Raw genomic sequence first — 16,879 nt, 5'->3', positions numbered from 1 at the left:
GTGGTGAAACAAAAGACAAATATCGCCCAGGCCAACCAAAAGAGTTTGATGACCAAGTATTGGAGGCATTACTCCATGAAGATTGTTGTAGGAATCAACAAGAGCTTGCAAAATCATTGGGAGCTATTCAATCAGCAATTTCAAAATGGTGGTGAAACAAAAGACAAATATCGGCCAGGCCTACCAAAAAAGCTTGATGACCAAGTAGGAGGCATTACTCCATGAAGAGCTTGCAAAATCATTGGGAGCTACTCAATCAGCCATTTCAAAATGTTTGTTAGCAGCAGGATTTATCTAAAAGCAGGGAAATTGGGTACCATACAAATTGAAGCCGAGAGACCTTGCAAGGCGATTTCGCATGTCCGAAATGATGCCTATATAAAAGAAACAGATTTTTGCACCGAATCATTACCAGAAATTAAACCGTAATATTACATCATATCAACGGTTAACGTTGCAATATCTCTCTGAAGATTCTCTGATTTTGTCTCACATATCCCTAAGTAGCCCTATCGTGAAAGCAAATGTCAAAATCATCATCCTGTCGAAAGTAGCTTGCCAACAGTCATCACAATTGAGCCATCAAGCTGTTAGAATCTGAAACTTAGATAGAAGGACTAATTTACATTTGATTAACAAAAACTAGCAAATAATCTGCCGTATAGTGTTAATTTGTCAATGACTACATTTTGAAACTAAATTTCAAGATAATTGTTTGTCGAGGCTTAGAGTCTTTATACTCACACATTGGTCTTCATGGAGAACAATAAAGCTAATTTATGTTTGAAATTTATATATTGAACCTAAAATATATATATAATATTTACTAAGTTGCCCTCAATAATTTTGCAAATAAGCACAAAATAATCAATTTCATAATATTAATTACAATTTATGTGAATAAATTAATAAATACAATACATTGCAATAACGTCATAACTCCAAAATTAATAGAAAGTTTTGAAGTGAACACTAAAACCAACGCTTTCAAATATTCCTGTGCTTTCAGAATTATAGACATTTTAACTTTGATTAGTTATGTAAAATTCATATTTAAATTTAAGATTGAAATTTTTTAGCTGAAACAATTTTAGGCTAAAAATTGGTTGAAATAAAATTTTAGGATAAAAATTGTTTTTGGTGGAAAAAAATATCAGCCATTTGTGGGCAAATTTTCTCGATTTCAAATAGCTACCGAACCGGGTCTATAGCGGATATATTGATGTATGAATCAAGTATGTAATTTATTTGGGGGCTACGGAAAGTTGATTTCAACATACAGACGGATAGACAGATGAAAATGGCTATATCGACTCCGCTATCTACAATGATCCAGAATATACATATATAAATATAAATATGCTGAAATTACAAATGAAATGAGCAAAGGTCACTCATGGTGAAAGTTATAATAATTCTGCTATACAGAAAATGTGGCTCAAAATCAGTGTTCAGAATTTAAAACAAAAAATTACTCATTTATCTTTCAAAATGATTTTCCCACATCAAAATTTAAAGACATTCGAAAATGAAAGCCATTTTACAGAAAACTGTAATTTTTGAGTTGTGACATTATGTCTAGTACCAAGCCCCAAAATACACACGCATAAATTTAAATGAAAATAATTATAATATTTCAAATAAAATGAAATAAACTATTTATGTAACATATTTTATATACGTAAATATCAATGTATGTAAATATGTGTGTAATTTTTTTTTAGTTTGAAAACTTTAAAAGCACATTCCAGCAGTTAAGCAAGTAGTCAATGTATCCCTTATAAACAGTAATTGTCACTAATGTATGATTACTTGGCTGGCTCCACTTTATGTATTTTGGCTCATTTGAAACATATGTGTTCTGTATAGAACAGTGATAATTCAATTGGTTACTTTATACATCCCAGGTAATCTAGTGTGAAGTCAATTGTCACTTAATTGTCTCTAAGTAATGTAGAGTGTAGTAAGTAACTCGTACAAACTGGTTTTATACAAATTGTGTTGATATAATTCTTATACTGTTTATTTTCTTTTTGCGTAAGTTGCTGGCATCACTTTTGTCCCAATTGTCACTTTAGTGTCTCCAAGTAACCTAATATGTAGTCACTTTAAACGTTTACTTTATACTGCACTTAAGAAAGTTGTTATCATACGGTAGGACTATAGGCGCAACTGAGAGTAAAAATAATAACTCTCTCCAAATTTTATGGCTGGTACAACAACAAAATACATTGATTTACATCAGAGATGTGCAAAGCTAAAAATGTGTTTGTGTTGGTGAGCGAAAGAGAGCTCCACTGAAAGAAAAGTTTACTGAACTAAATAAATTATGTCAATATTTTTTAGGCTTTAGTTGTTAACAATAATCAAGCCAACAATCTAAATCAAATTGTCTGCGATATATTATCAGAGCTCATATTTGGCGAATTTGCAAATATTTAAAATATTTTTGTTTCGCTTAGTTCATTACGTTGACTTGATAAAATCATTTCAAATCGGAATAAAAATTTTCACAGAAGTAAACTGAGGGAAAAAACCATACAACAACATACAACAATTTAAACATTTCTTTCAGTGATCATGAAAAATAAATTAGTAAACAGCAGTATACCCGCTTATCATGTGCTTTAGTCGCTGTCTCAGTGACAACCAAACGAAAGAGAATAAGAGTATATGTGTGTGGTTGGCTTGCGCAATTGTGCTATGAAATGGACATCAATAATTTACATGTATTTTGTTGTTGCAGGCTAAGGTTTTTTGTCTCTCAGTAACGATTCTATGTATATTTTACCCAAAACGTAATATATTGGAGAGTTGTCGGAGGAAGGTTTGTTTACAAGCAATCTGCTATTACACTCTCTATGAGATGTCTTTTTAAAATTTGTTTGAGGTCAATTAGCAGGCGTTAATGTTAAGTAAAAAAACAAAAACATTTTTCTTTTAAAATTTCAATAATTTATATTTTTGAGTGATTTTCGGAAGTGGGCCTTATATGGGAGCTATGACCAATTATGGACCGATCACCATAAAATTAGGTCGTGTGATTTATGTCTATATGGAAGATATTTATGTTGAATTTTGTGAATATACCAACATTTTTAAGTGATTTAAGCACGCTAAAGTGATTTTCGGAAGCGGGTCTATATGGGAGCTATGACTAATTATGGACCGATCGTAAGAAAATTTGGTGATATGAATTTTGTATATATGAAACTTATTTGGAGCGAAATTTGTGTAGATACTTAAATAAATTAAACATTTATGACCGATAAAGTCCAATTTCGAGAGGACATTTGTATGGGGGCTAGGTGAAATAATGGATCGATTTCATCCAGTTTCAATAGGCTTCGTCCTTGGGCGAATTTTATCGAAATATCTTCAAATGTAGCTGATCAAATAACTAGTTAGGTAGCTAGTAAGGTAATTGACTCTATGTAACCGGTATATGAATCAAATGCTTAGACCACTTTGGAACAGCTATTAGACAGTCTTATTGTAATCAAAAAAAATTTTTTGGTTTGACTAATGCGCCATCTCACCACCAGAGGCGCTGCGCTGCAACCTGCACTAATAAAAAACATAACGCCCAATTGCAGAGTTGTCAATAAAAAAGCTTTTCTCCTCCTTTCACCACCATTCCTTCTACAATATATCCCCTATACAAAGAAAGTAACACTATTATATATAGTCATATTAATTGCCTGAGTGTTACTTCTCTTTTTAAAAAAAAAAGTTCAACCCTCATTAAGACTAGTCACATAGCTAGTTATATAACTATTTGTCACTCTAAATGATGGGTGAAATCACTAGTTCAGGACAGTCTCCTAGAACTGCTAGGATATTTTTTGAGCTCATTTAAGCGTACCACCCACACATACAAATTTACATTTAATTATACCCCAAAATACATACACATTCATAACTCTTTATAATCATATATTATTTATATAAATATTTTATTTTTAGCAAAAAAAAAACTTGAAACCAAATTGCAAGTGTGTTTGAGTGAGTGTATATACTTAGTACATGTACGTACAACACATGTAATTGTGTAAAAGTCATAAATTTATGTCATTTAAATACATTAAAAACAACATTATAAAATATGAACAATCATGTATGTTAAATGAAAAACCTCAAATCAATTAAAAATTTAAAATTATGAATCATTTTTGTTTAAATACATTTTGCAAAAATTTTGTGGTGATGGCAACAATAACAACATTTTATATTATATTATAATATATATAAAATATTAGTTTTTTTCACTTTTAGTGTTGGATTGATGGCTTTTATTTTTGTGTTTTTTTGCAGTTTATAAATTATAAATAGAGTTCATTAGTGTTAAAGAGGGAATAGTTAGTTGTATTATATTATACATATGTATGTATATAGTTGTTGATCAGGAATTATAGAAAAAAAATAAATAAATATTTGAAATTAATTTTTAAATGGCAAATAAATAGAGATAATTTGAATTTTTGTTTAAATAATTAATTGAAGGATTAATAGTGATTATAAAATGTGTATATGTATGATAATTGTGATTATAAATATGATTTCCATAGTTTAGTTGTTTTTACAAATGAAAACAGCCATTCCTAGTGCTACTCTAACAAAGATTGATAGAGTTTTTCAATGCTCTTATAAATTGTTTGTTAAAGCAACTAAAGCTATTTAATTAAGTGAGATGTTTTTGGTATTAAAGCTTAATTTTAAATATATTAACCAAAAGTCAATATTTTCGATGGTTTCACAAGGGATGGGCTTTAAAAGCTTTATTAAATAGAAAAAAGCTTTAAAAGCTTTATTAAACAGAATTTTAGTAAATTTTTAAACCTAAATAAAGCTTCAAATCCTTCGAGCTTTAATTCTTCTTTTTAGATTATATTTTGCTAAATTTATTGAGAACATTTTTAAACAAAATTTAAAAAACTTAATTCTTATTTCCGAAACTAAATCCTGTAAAAATGTCACATTTTCTTTTATTGAAAAAAAAAATAAAGAAAAATCTAAAAATATCTAAAAAAAAATCTTAAAAAGAAACAAAAAATAAAATATTAAACATAAAAAATAATTTGTGTTTTATATATTAAATAAATGTTGGTTCTTTTTTTTTAAATAATTTTTTGTTTTTTAATTATTTTTTTTTTATATTTTTTGCGGTAGGAAGAGAGAACATGTAAACAAATGATTAGACGCAGACAAAGGGGAAACGTTTTTTGGGATATTTTTTTGGGGGGTTTTCAGGATAAAACATATAGGGATTGATGTATTTCTTTTTTTGTATTATATTTTTATATTATTTTCTTTTGCTGGTTTCTTGTAAAGGTAAATTTTTACGTAAATTGTCAAGTTGTATTTTTTTTTTCTTTCTTAAATACTTATAAATATTTAAAGAATAATGGAAAACAAATTAAATTTGAATTAAAAAATATAAAACAAATTGTTTAATTGAAACAAAACAAAAAAAAAACTTAAATTAAACTGTTTGTTTTATAGTTTTTTTGTTACAAAATTCATATTGATAAAAAGCAAAATGAAATTATATTGAAATCAAGTAAAGTAAATAAATAATAAATAAATCATAATTAATATAGTGATTATTTATTAATATATTATATATTTATATAGTTGTGAACTTTTTTGTTGTTGTAATAATGTTATGAACATAAAATTAATAAAAAATCATTATTATAAATAAAACAATTAAATTATAATCTTTTGAAAGAAGTGTTTTTTTGTTATAGTTTGTTTAGTTTTTTCTTTTGTTTAAATTAATTAAATTTTAACTAAATTATATATAAAAAAAATTAAAAAAAATAAATGATATTAAACTAAATACACATAGACACGTACACATAAAACACATACTTTATAATTATAAACTAATCGTATTTATTTTATTTAAAAATGTTTTTTTTTTTGATAATTTTTTTCTTGTTTTTTTTATTAATTAATGAAAATTAATGTTTAAAAGTTTTTAGTGAGTTTTTTTTATGATAGTAAAAAAATAGTATGAAGGAAAAACTATATTTTACAAAAATATATGGAATATTTTAAGGGAATGTTGTTTTTTATTATTGAATAAAAATGAAAAAAAATATAGATCTAAATATGAACAAGTTGTTTTGATTTGTAAGGAGATGCAAAATGAGATGCAGATGTTGTTTGTTGGTAAGGAGAAACATAGAATTTATTTGATTTTCTAATTAGAGCTTTTTGAAAATTTTATTAAAAGCTTTTTTATAATACATAAATAATATTTTAAACATTTTTTAAATTGAATTTAAAAATGTTTTCCATCAAATTTCAAAAAGCTTTTAAGTACACTATAATTTTTTTTTTCAAAAACTCTTCTAAATATTTTGAAATTTTAGCTTTTCCAAAATGTACTAAAGCTTTTCAATACACTTTTTAAATGTTTACAGGTAAAATGTTTTTAATGACTTTTCGAAAGCTTCAAAAAATTTCCAGCTTTAGTAAAAAGCTTTTGTATTAAAATTTGTATTCAAAAAGTTTATATAAAAAGTTTCCGAAACTTTTTTAAAAAGTTTCAAGAAGCTTTTATGAAGCTTTTATAAAATGTCTCAAACAGCTTATATTAAAAGTTTCAAACAGCTTTTATAAAATGTTTCAAAAAACTTTTATTAAATTTAAAAAAACCCTAAAAATCAAGCTTTTATAAAAAGTTTCAAAAAGCATTTAAAATTACACATTTTCCAAAAAAAAAGGTTTTATAAAAAATTTTAAGAAGCTTTATAAAAAGTTTCAAGAAGTTTTAATAAAAAGTTTCAATAAGCTTTTATAAAATCGTTTAAGAGCTTTTATAAAAAACTTTTAAGAGCTTTTATAAAAAGTTTCAAAAGCTTTATAAAAAGTTTCAAGAAATTTTATAAAAAAATGTCCAAAAGCTTTTATAAAAAATTTCAAAAAGTTTTTATAATATGCTTCAAGAAGGTTTTATAAAAAATTTTAAAAAGCTTTATAAAAAGTTTCAAGAAATTTTATAAAAAAAATGTCCAAAAGCTTTTATAAAAAATTTCAAAAAGTTTTTATAATATGCTTCAAGAAGGTTTTACAAAAAATTTCAAAAAGCTTTTATCAAAGGGTTCAAACTATTTTTATGAAAAGTGTCGAAAAGCCTTTCAAAAAAGTTTCAAAGCTTTTATAAAAAGTTTAAAAAGTCGTTTATACAAATTTTCAAAAAGCTTTTATAAAAAGTTTCAAGAAGGTTTCATAAAAAATTTCAAAAAGCTTTTATAAAAGCTTTTGTAAAGTTTTTCTTAAAAACTTTCAAAAAAGCTTTTGTTAAAAGATTTAAGAAAAAAAATTTAAAGGATTTTATCAAAAAAACGTTTTTTATTCAATAAATTGTTTTAATTTTTTTATTGGTAAGCTTATATGCTATGTTTAATAGCTACATTTTAATATTTTAAAAAGCTTTCTTTATAACATTCATAAATTTTAAGCCAAATAATTGCTTTAAATTTATAAAAAATTCAAAATTCAAAATCAGAATTTACTTTAGATTTTCGAATTAGGTGTTTATTGTAATAAAAGCATAAATTTAAAACTTTTTTAAATTTATTTCACTTAAAGAAAACCAATTATTTCTTTAATAATATGTCTTAAAATTACCAAGCAATTTTAAGAGAAATAATCAACTTATGAAGTTTTATGCAGCTGCCAAGAAATTTATTAAAAAAGCTGTTATAAAATTATATTAACTTTATAAGTTTTGATATTTTAGAGAAATTGTTAAAAGCTCTTGAATTTTTGTCAATATTTATTTAATTTCTTTATTTTATTTCATAACCTAGCCTATTGTAGGCCACAATCGCTCACAAACTTCAACTTAAAAATATTATTTACATAAATTCTATTTTTCTCCTTACTACATTCTTTTAAACGATTTTTTAATGAATTTTGTAGAAATGTTTAGTTTTGTGTTTAAAAAATAATTAATAATTATCTTTCTTTGAATTTGTTTGTTCGTTCGTATTCCTTCTAACTTACCAAGGTGTAAATGAGCTCCAGAAGAGACTTCATTTTTGGAAAAATTACATGACAATTGTTGAATTATTTTTTTTTTTTTTTGATTTTTTTAGTTAATATGTTATTAATGCATTTAAATGCACATCGGGTGATCATACAGTAGGAATTTTTATTAATTTATATTTTTTTTTTTGGTTGGATATTAAGTTGTAGTTTTTTTTGATATTAGACGTCACAGCATTACAAATGAAGGACAATACACATGTTTAGACAGGACAAGTACATTAAAAATAAATTTTCAAAAAAAGAAGATAGAAACAAATACAAAAAATGTTTAATTTTTTTTAGTTAGCAAAACAATTACATTTAAAAGGAACTAAAAATTATTAATATTTGTTTAATTATGAAAATAAGGGGTAAAAAAAAATTAAAAAAAATCATTAAGAAAACAATTAACATTTGACAAAATTCTTTTTTTATAATGAGTTACAGACACACACATTCATACTTAAAGTTATTTTTTCGAGGGGGTTACATAGAGGCTTTTTCGATGTAATTAATTTCTGTTATGTTTTTTTTGAAAGCCTACAATATATTTTTTTTAGCTTGTGTTAGTATTATTACCTTAAATTTATTTTATAATATATATTTATTAATATTATTTTAAAAACAAATTATAAGCTTAATTAAACCAACAGAAAATTATTTAGACACGCACATGAATTTAAATTAATATTATTTTTTTAAATCATAGTTTCATAAAAGAAAAACAATATTATAAAAACAAACATAATTTCAATTAAATATGATAAACAAAAAATTACACATAGAAAAAATAATTTTTAAATTGTTTAGGTTGAGTTTGACAAATTTTTATTTATGTTAACAGTGAGTGTTAAGCTTCTTAATAAGCTTTTTAATGAGAGTTCTGTTCTTTCGTATTAAATGTTCGGTCCCCATTGGCTATGAAAGCCGACCAGCGACAATCGAAAAGAGAAATGCTTTAAGTGAGAATGTAATGGTTTTAAAGAGCGATGTGTTTTTACTTGCATCTCTTTATGGAGAATTTTGTTGACGTGTTGTGTTTGTAAAAATACCGATTAATTTTCGTGACCCGCAACTGTGTTTGCTTGTCTTTGCTTTAAACCAGTAACGTCCAGCTCATAGCACAATGTGCGAGCTTTTACAAACGAGCTTTTGTGCTTTCACACCGACAGGAGTACAACAAGGAATCAGACAACAATGCTTGTTGTTTATTTTGCAAACAAACAACGATCAGTCGATGGTAAATAAAAGAGCTTTCAAAGCTGTTTAACACAAACTCAAATATGGATGTTCGAATTTGAAAGCCTTAAAGCTAATGTTACGACACTTAAGCAAAAGAGAGCTAAAACACTAGTTATTTAAGAACATAAACTTTTAGCATATGGACTTTTTGTATATAGCAGCTTATTTTCTAACCGTTGCAGATATTTTGATGGAATTTCGTCCTCAAGAGCTACAACTTTCCAGAGATCCAGCTATGATAGTGAAAAAGCTATATTTTTCTAAGAATTCTGTTTAATTTCAAACAACCATTTTTGTCACTCACTGTTTGTTAAAATAGTTTTAAATCCTTGTTTGGTTTGCCATAATTATTTAATGGATTAAATATTTCATAGAAAAATACGTTTTTTTCTTTCTTCTATTTCTGGTTAAATAAATTAAATAAAATTAAAACAACAACAAAAAAGTTTACTAAAATAAAATAAACCTAAATGATTAGCATTATTATTGATTGATAATGAAAAATAAACAAAACACCGAAAAACTAAATCATAATAAAAAAACTAAAATAAGCAAATGAGAGTTAAATAAAATTTTGTTAGAAATTTAAATAAAAAACAAGACTTAAAACTAAAAATAAACTTAAATCTTTCAAGTTTTAATTTTTTTTTTCATTTATTATAAATTATTTAATTAAATTGGTTTTTTTATTATATTTTAATAATAATATTATATAAACATTAAACGTAGTTTTTAATAATTGATCAGTTTTAGTAAGTTATTTTGTATTTGTTTTTGTTTTTTTTAGGGTAAAGACGAACACAAGGAGGTAAAACACTAGACAACACACATACTCAATGAGGTGCTATCATTATTTTCGCTTTGGACGTTTGCTTTTAGTAAAGACAAATTTCTTAAACAAATCATAATCACAAAAAAAACAAACCAAACAAACTAAAAACAATTTGAATTTAAATGAAAACTAAAAAAAGTTTTGTTTTAATTTATTTTTTTGTTGTTAAATAACCCTACAAAAGTTAGGCAAGAAAAGAAAAAGCTCAAACCAAAAATTTTTTTTTTATATATTTTATTCAATAATTTATAAAAATAATAAGAAAATATTAATTAAACCAAAATAGTAAATAAATAAAAGTTTGAGGATAGTTGTTGTTTTTTTTTCATTAAAGAAAATTAGGATTTGTTGATTTCTAACAAAAGAAAACATATATTCCAACGCATAAATGATAGACTCATTGAGGGGACTTGGTTAAGGATTTAAAAAGGATATTTGTAGGGGTTTTTTGATAATTTTTTTTCGCTATACTTTATACTTGTGTTTTTTTTTTTGACATTCAAAAAAATTAAATTAAAAAACAACTCAATACATATTAAAAGCATAAGATTTTTTATTAATAAATAAAATACTTAGTTTAAAATGTTTAAAATTGTTCAAATCTTTTTCTTTTTCAATAAAACTTAAATTTCTTAATTAAACGAAAAAACAAAATCAAAAAAATATTTGAGCTTTTTCTCTTCATTGCACCAGTTAAATTAATTTAAAATCTCTAGAATAAATAAAACTTAAAATTTATAAAGTGTCCTAAATTAAAAAAAGCCCTAAGCTGTTTTATTTTTTGATTTTCTCTAACTTGGTGCATTCATTAAAATAAAAATATTTGTAAAACAAACTAAAAACAAAAATAAAAACTTTTAACTAAAAAAACTAACTGAAAAGCTTTTTTATTTATATATACGTTTGTTTTCTTTTTTTTCTTTCACTATATAATTCTTTTAAATATTTATTTAATATTTTTATATATATAGAGAAGAGAATTTTATTAGAAATGGCAACAATTTGTACTTACTTTTCACTGTATTCATCCATGTGGGCATATGATTGCACAGAGTTCTCTTCAATCAAAAATTTGACACGTTGATAGAATGATGCTGTTACCGAGGGCGGTTGTTTGCGCAATAGCACTTCGACGGGATCATTAGATGACAGGCACATTATGTGTTCCGAACAGGCCGGATGCGAGCAACACTCACTGTCCGAACAATCTGTCATACCATCTGAAAATGGAAAATAATTAAAAGTCACATATGTGTTACAGTTTGTGTTTAGTTAAGTGGTGGTGGTAATGGTATTAAGGGAATACATAATATTTTGTTTAGATGATTTTTAAATTTATTTAAAAGTATAAAGTTTTGTAGCAAAACTAGAGATACAATACAATGAAAAATATAATTTTAATAAAATATTGAAAAAAAAAATCATTTTAAATAATTTAATTTTGATTTTCTTTTAAGAAACAAAAACATTTGTTCAAACTTACTGACAGCCTGTTTAAATTAAACAGTTGAAAGCTTTTTAAATATAGCTCAAAAGATTTTAAAAGGCTTTAAATAGTACTATAAAAGTGGTTGAAAATATTTAAAAATATTTTTTTAAAAGTTCCTAAAATTTTTTTTTAAAGTTCTTAAAAGCTTTTTAAAAGTTCTTAAATAATTTTTTAAAAGTTTTAAAACGATTTCTGAATAATTTTTGAAAAGCTTTTATAAAAGTTCATAAATGTTTTTTTAAAAGTTCATCAAAGCTGTATTAAAAGTTCTTAAAAGCGTTTTTTAAGTTCCTAAACGATTTTTAAAAGCTTTTATAAAGTTATATATATATTAAAATTATTAAAAAGATTTTTTTAAAGTTATTAGAAAGCTTTTTTAAAGTTATTAAAATAACATTTTTTTAAACGTTCTAAATTAATGTTAATGCTTCATTAATAGTTCTTGAAATACTTTTTACAAGCTTTTATAAGTTTTTAACTGATATTATAAATTCTTTTAAAAGTTCCTAAAAGTTTCTTTTTAAAGTTCTTAAAAGCTTTTTAAAAGTTCTTAAATAATTTTTTAAAAGTTTTAAAACGATTTCAGAATAAATGTTGAAAAGCTTTTATAAAACTTCATAAAAGTTTTTTTAAAAGAGCATCAAAGCTGTATTAAAGTTCTTAAAAGAGTTTTTTTTAAGTTCTTAAACGATTTTTAATAGCTTTTATACAATTATTTAAAATATTTTTTAAAATTATTAAAAAGATTTTTTAAAGTTATTAGAAAGCTTTTTTAAAGTTTCTAAAATTAAATTTTTTTAAACGTTCTAAATTGTTAATGCTTTTTTAATGTTTTTCAAAACTGTTTTGAGAATGGTTAAACGTTTTTTCCAAAGTTCTCAAAAGGTGTTATTAAAGCTCAAAGCCTTTTTTAAAAGTTTCTAAATATATTATAAAAAGATCTTAAAACCTTTTTTTCAAAATTATTAAAAGTTATTTTTCAAACGTTTTTTCAATAACTGTTTTAATATTTATTAATTTGTTAGTAAAACCTTTTGATGAACTTTTTAAAAACATCAGTTTAGAACCATTCTAGAAGCCTTCCAAATAATTGTTTTCAATTTGAAAAAATAGATTTAAAAAGAAAAGCTTTTTAACATAATTTTTGTAACAAAAACTTATTAAAAGCTTACTTGTAATATTTTGCAGAAGCTTTTTTTAAATAAAGCTTTTTTAGACTTTTTTAAAAATAAAAATCATTTTTTTTCAAATACCAAATGACAGCTTTTTGAAGAACCATTGTAAATCATAATTAAAAGCCCTTAGAGTAGTTCTCAAAAGATTTTTTAAATACTACAAACATCTGCCAAAGCTTTTTGAAAAGCTTTTGTTTACAGTTTTAAACTAATGATTTATAGTGTTAAGTTAAAAATAGCTTGAAAAACTTTTCGCTTAAACTTCTAGACAATTTCAACTACCAAAAAAACTGATTATAATCTTCATACTTTATTTTCAATTCCCAAAAACTGTAATATTGAAAAAATAGCTTTAAAAGTACTGTTTAACTTAAGCTTTTACATAAAATACAAAAACCTTTGAACTTAACTCATATCATTTTCATAATCTTTTAATTTTAACCTTAAGCCTTAAAATCTACTACATATGTATGTCAAAAATGTGTTTAAAAAAAAAAAACGGAAAAGCTTCCAACCCTTAACAACAACACTTTAACAAAATACATCACATAAAACGTGAAACTGCCAACATTTTTATACACCTACAGTTCAGGCTTTTGTACAGCAACGACATACATAAATACATGAATGATGTTGACTTCCTAGAGCTGTACTGGCTCCTGCTCCCGATTATGTGTTGTTATTTTTGATGGTGTTATTTATGCAATCACGTAACCTTTTTTGGTTTGCTGTTATTTTTCATTTTTTTTTGTGTTTTTGTGTTCTTCTTCTTCATTTACTTTTTTTATTTCGCATGTCAATTTTTAAATCCCCAAAACACTTACAATCAACTCATATACTAACTACTAGCACAACTACACGATACTTGAAGTTCATCTACAACATTTATGGCAAATGAATATATGTGTTTGAGTATGTTTTTGCGGATGTGCGTTAAACATTTTGTTGTGTTCATACAAAAATTTACCTGAAAATGAAAATGGGTTTTTAAGGCATACAGTAGAACGGGGAAATGATGAACCAGAACTTTACTTAAAATGGTTAAATTCTGTTGACATACGGCAACAATAACTGAGTAAATTCTTATATTTTAAATCTGTAAAACTTTATTTTTTGGTTAGGTTTTTTGAGGTTCTACTGTCCTGATTACATTTTACATTAATACATGTGCGTATGGAGAGTAGTATGTACTTGTGGCATGTTTATCAAGAAATGAAGTATTACAGCAACATTTCAATACACTCTTATACACAAACACTTTATTTTTATCCCGTATGACACATACAATACATGTATAAAAAATGCAAGAGCACGTATTACAGTAAGACATGTTTTAAATATTAACCCTTCGTGTATTTGTTCAATAACCCAACCAACACATACATCTATCATAAAATATATACACAAACACACATGCATATATGTATATTAGGGTTGCTACTATTTTCCATTAATAATTTTTTTGAGTAGAGGTCTAACTTTGCCGTTTTCAGCAATTTTGATCTCAACTATAAAAGGGTTCGTAATGTCTTGGCATAGAGCATAGAATATCCGAAAAGTCCTAAATGAGCACCACCCTATTGTATAATTGTAAGTGAGTGTGTGTAGCTACCTATACAATTTAACATTTATATATGCTCTTCAAATATGAAACAACAACAAAATAAAGAAAATAAAAGTAAAATAAACTGAAACACTTTAGCCTTATAGTATGCCAGGGAATATTGTTATTTTGAGTTGGGAAAAAAATAATAAAGGAACGGAAAGAAATGCTTCAATATTGTCACAACTCTTCAATAATATATAAAAGAAATAAATACAGGAGCAAGAAAAACATGAAAAAGTTGCCTTTTACTTTAGGGGCAATAACGAACTTTAGAAGGACTAGTTGTAAGAGAAAACACTTTAAATAAACTGGAATTCCTAAAGTTATGAACTGAACCATTAAAAATTGTTCGGATCATAACTTACTCTAAATAATATCAACAGTATGTCCTCCATAATTACAATTGATTGGATTTTCTAAATTCCTCAGTATAATTCTATACATTTATTACATTCAATTCCTATAATTTGAAAATAGTCTAATTAAAACCCTTGGTATTTTCTATGTTACCTATGTAACTGCAAAATTAATTTTTAAACCCCTTAAAAGTAGCTCAGCAACTGCTCAAGATCAAATGGGGAAAAAAGACATGTGTTTACAAACCACTTTAAATAAAAAAAAAAAACAATACAGACACACCTTTTTGCATTGACGTTTTGTTTATATTTTCAAAATATCTTATAAAAACAAAAACAATGAAAAATATAAAAGAAAACTAAAGCAAAAAAAATAAGTACATTTAAGTATAACATAAGTACAAAGGTGAATGTTAAAGGTAATTTAAAAGAGTTGTTGCTGAGTGCTGTTGTAGTTGTTATTGTTGTTTGAAAGCATTTAAGGATATCGTTATATATTTGTTTCTACTTAGATTTAGATTTTTTGCTGCTTTTTGAGTAACAATAACAATATGCTTACTTTTAAGTTGATTTAAATTTCCGTTGATTTCCTTTTGACACTTCACACTCACTCACACACAGTCTTATCTAATACATATGCAAAATGTAAAAGCTTTTAACACCTAACAACAATTTGTTTTTAGAGTTACATACAACTCGTACATTAGGTATTGTATATTTAAGAAACTGTATGCAAAGTGTATAGAGTAATGCTAAAAAACGCTATATTATTATTTGATAAATATTTAAAAGCGTTTACTGTAAAGGAATTAGTTGAAAACAGTGAAGCATATCCTACTGTAAGACAAAAATAGTTTGAAGTATAAAAAGTGTGATGACAATATAACAAAAGCTTTCATTACCCATAAATTCGAGAGCTTTATTAATCAACATAAATAATATTTTTGAGTTAATTATGGTTGTTAAAGTAAATAAATTTTAAGCTTATTTTGAATAATTCTTAAATATTTATCAAAATTTGTTGATAGTCCAATACTATTGTTCGTTTTGAATTATAAAGCTTTTGCAGTTTGTAAAAACTTTTTTTGTTAAACTTTTTACTTTTAAAAGTTCCTTATTTAAAAGTCCATTGTCTTTAGCAATATTTCCATATATTTAAAAGCTTTTGAAAAAAGCAATTAACTGGCTTTTAATTTCTATTGTTTAGTCTATATTTATTGCAAAAACTATTTAATAGTGATATTATAAAAAGCTTTTTTACATTTTTCCTAAAAAAAATTTTTTATGAAAAGCTTTTTTTATTTTTTCTGGGTAAATCGCTACTGTGCATTTTTATTCTTGAATGATTAAATATTCAAAGCTTTTTTATTGAAAATACATTTGTTTATGTTTTTAATGTCATGCGCTTTTACATATTTCCAATGCTTTTTGATAAAATGAACTTTATTTAAAAAATTTACATCAATAATCAAACCTTCTCGATAAATAGTATTTCAATATTTTGCTGAATTTCAAAAAGCTTCAATACTGTTTTGTTTCTATTTTGTTTAATATTTAAATACTCAATGCTTTTTCATAGTAAAAGAGCTTTTTTCAAAAATAAAGCTTTCTCAAATATAACTTTGTTAAAAAGCTTTGTTAAATCCTTCTCATATTTTGTAATTTCTATTGTAGCTGCATAATATTTACAACTATAGCTTTTTGATATTTTAAAGCTTTTTATTTTTATACATATAAAACAGTGTTAAATACTGTTTTATATCTATTGTTGTAAATTTAAATATGCAAAACTTTGGAATTTTTGTAATCAATATTTTATTTAAAGTATTTTAATTGGAAAAGCTTTATAATATGTGTTGCTATTTTCCATTATTTAATAGTTATGTATTCATGAATTTGTTCATATTTTAAAAGACCTTTTTCACAAAAAGCTTCAGCATTTAATTTCTTGAAATCATAAGCTTTTGGCTACAACAATATTTAATACAAATTTAAAAAGCTTTCATAATTTTTAACTTCTGTACTTGAAATAATCATAATCAGAGCTTTTTGTATTAAGTATTTCAAAAGTTTTTCAATGTTGGTCTTTAGATTATTAGCTTTATTTGTATTTCTTACTTGCGTCCCACTGTTCTA

The 16,879-nt window shown here is 24.6% G+C and overlaps 1 protein-coding gene across 1 annotated transcript in view; it reads right to left on the bottom strand.

Annotated features, from left to right (window-relative positions):
* Ten-a (tenascin accessory) overlaps positions 1-16,879 on the bottom strand; it is a 347,949-nt gene that overhangs the window by 86,596 nt on the left and 244,474 nt on the right. The window contains exon 9 of the mRNA XM_065510066.1: positions 11,130-11,337. Coding sequence (XP_065366138.1) covers positions 11,130-11,337 — 208 coding nt within the window. The remainder of the gene's footprint in view (positions 1-11,129; positions 11,338-16,879) is intronic.

Source organism: Calliphora vicina, chromosome 4 (genome assembly GCF_958450345.1).
Source record: "Calliphora vicina chromosome 4, idCalVici1.1, whole genome shotgun sequence".
In the NCBI taxonomy this organism is placed as follows: Eukaryota; Metazoa; Arthropoda; class Insecta; order Diptera; family Calliphoridae; genus Calliphora; species Calliphora vicina.
This window is presented reverse-complemented; position numbering and strand designations above follow the sequence as displayed.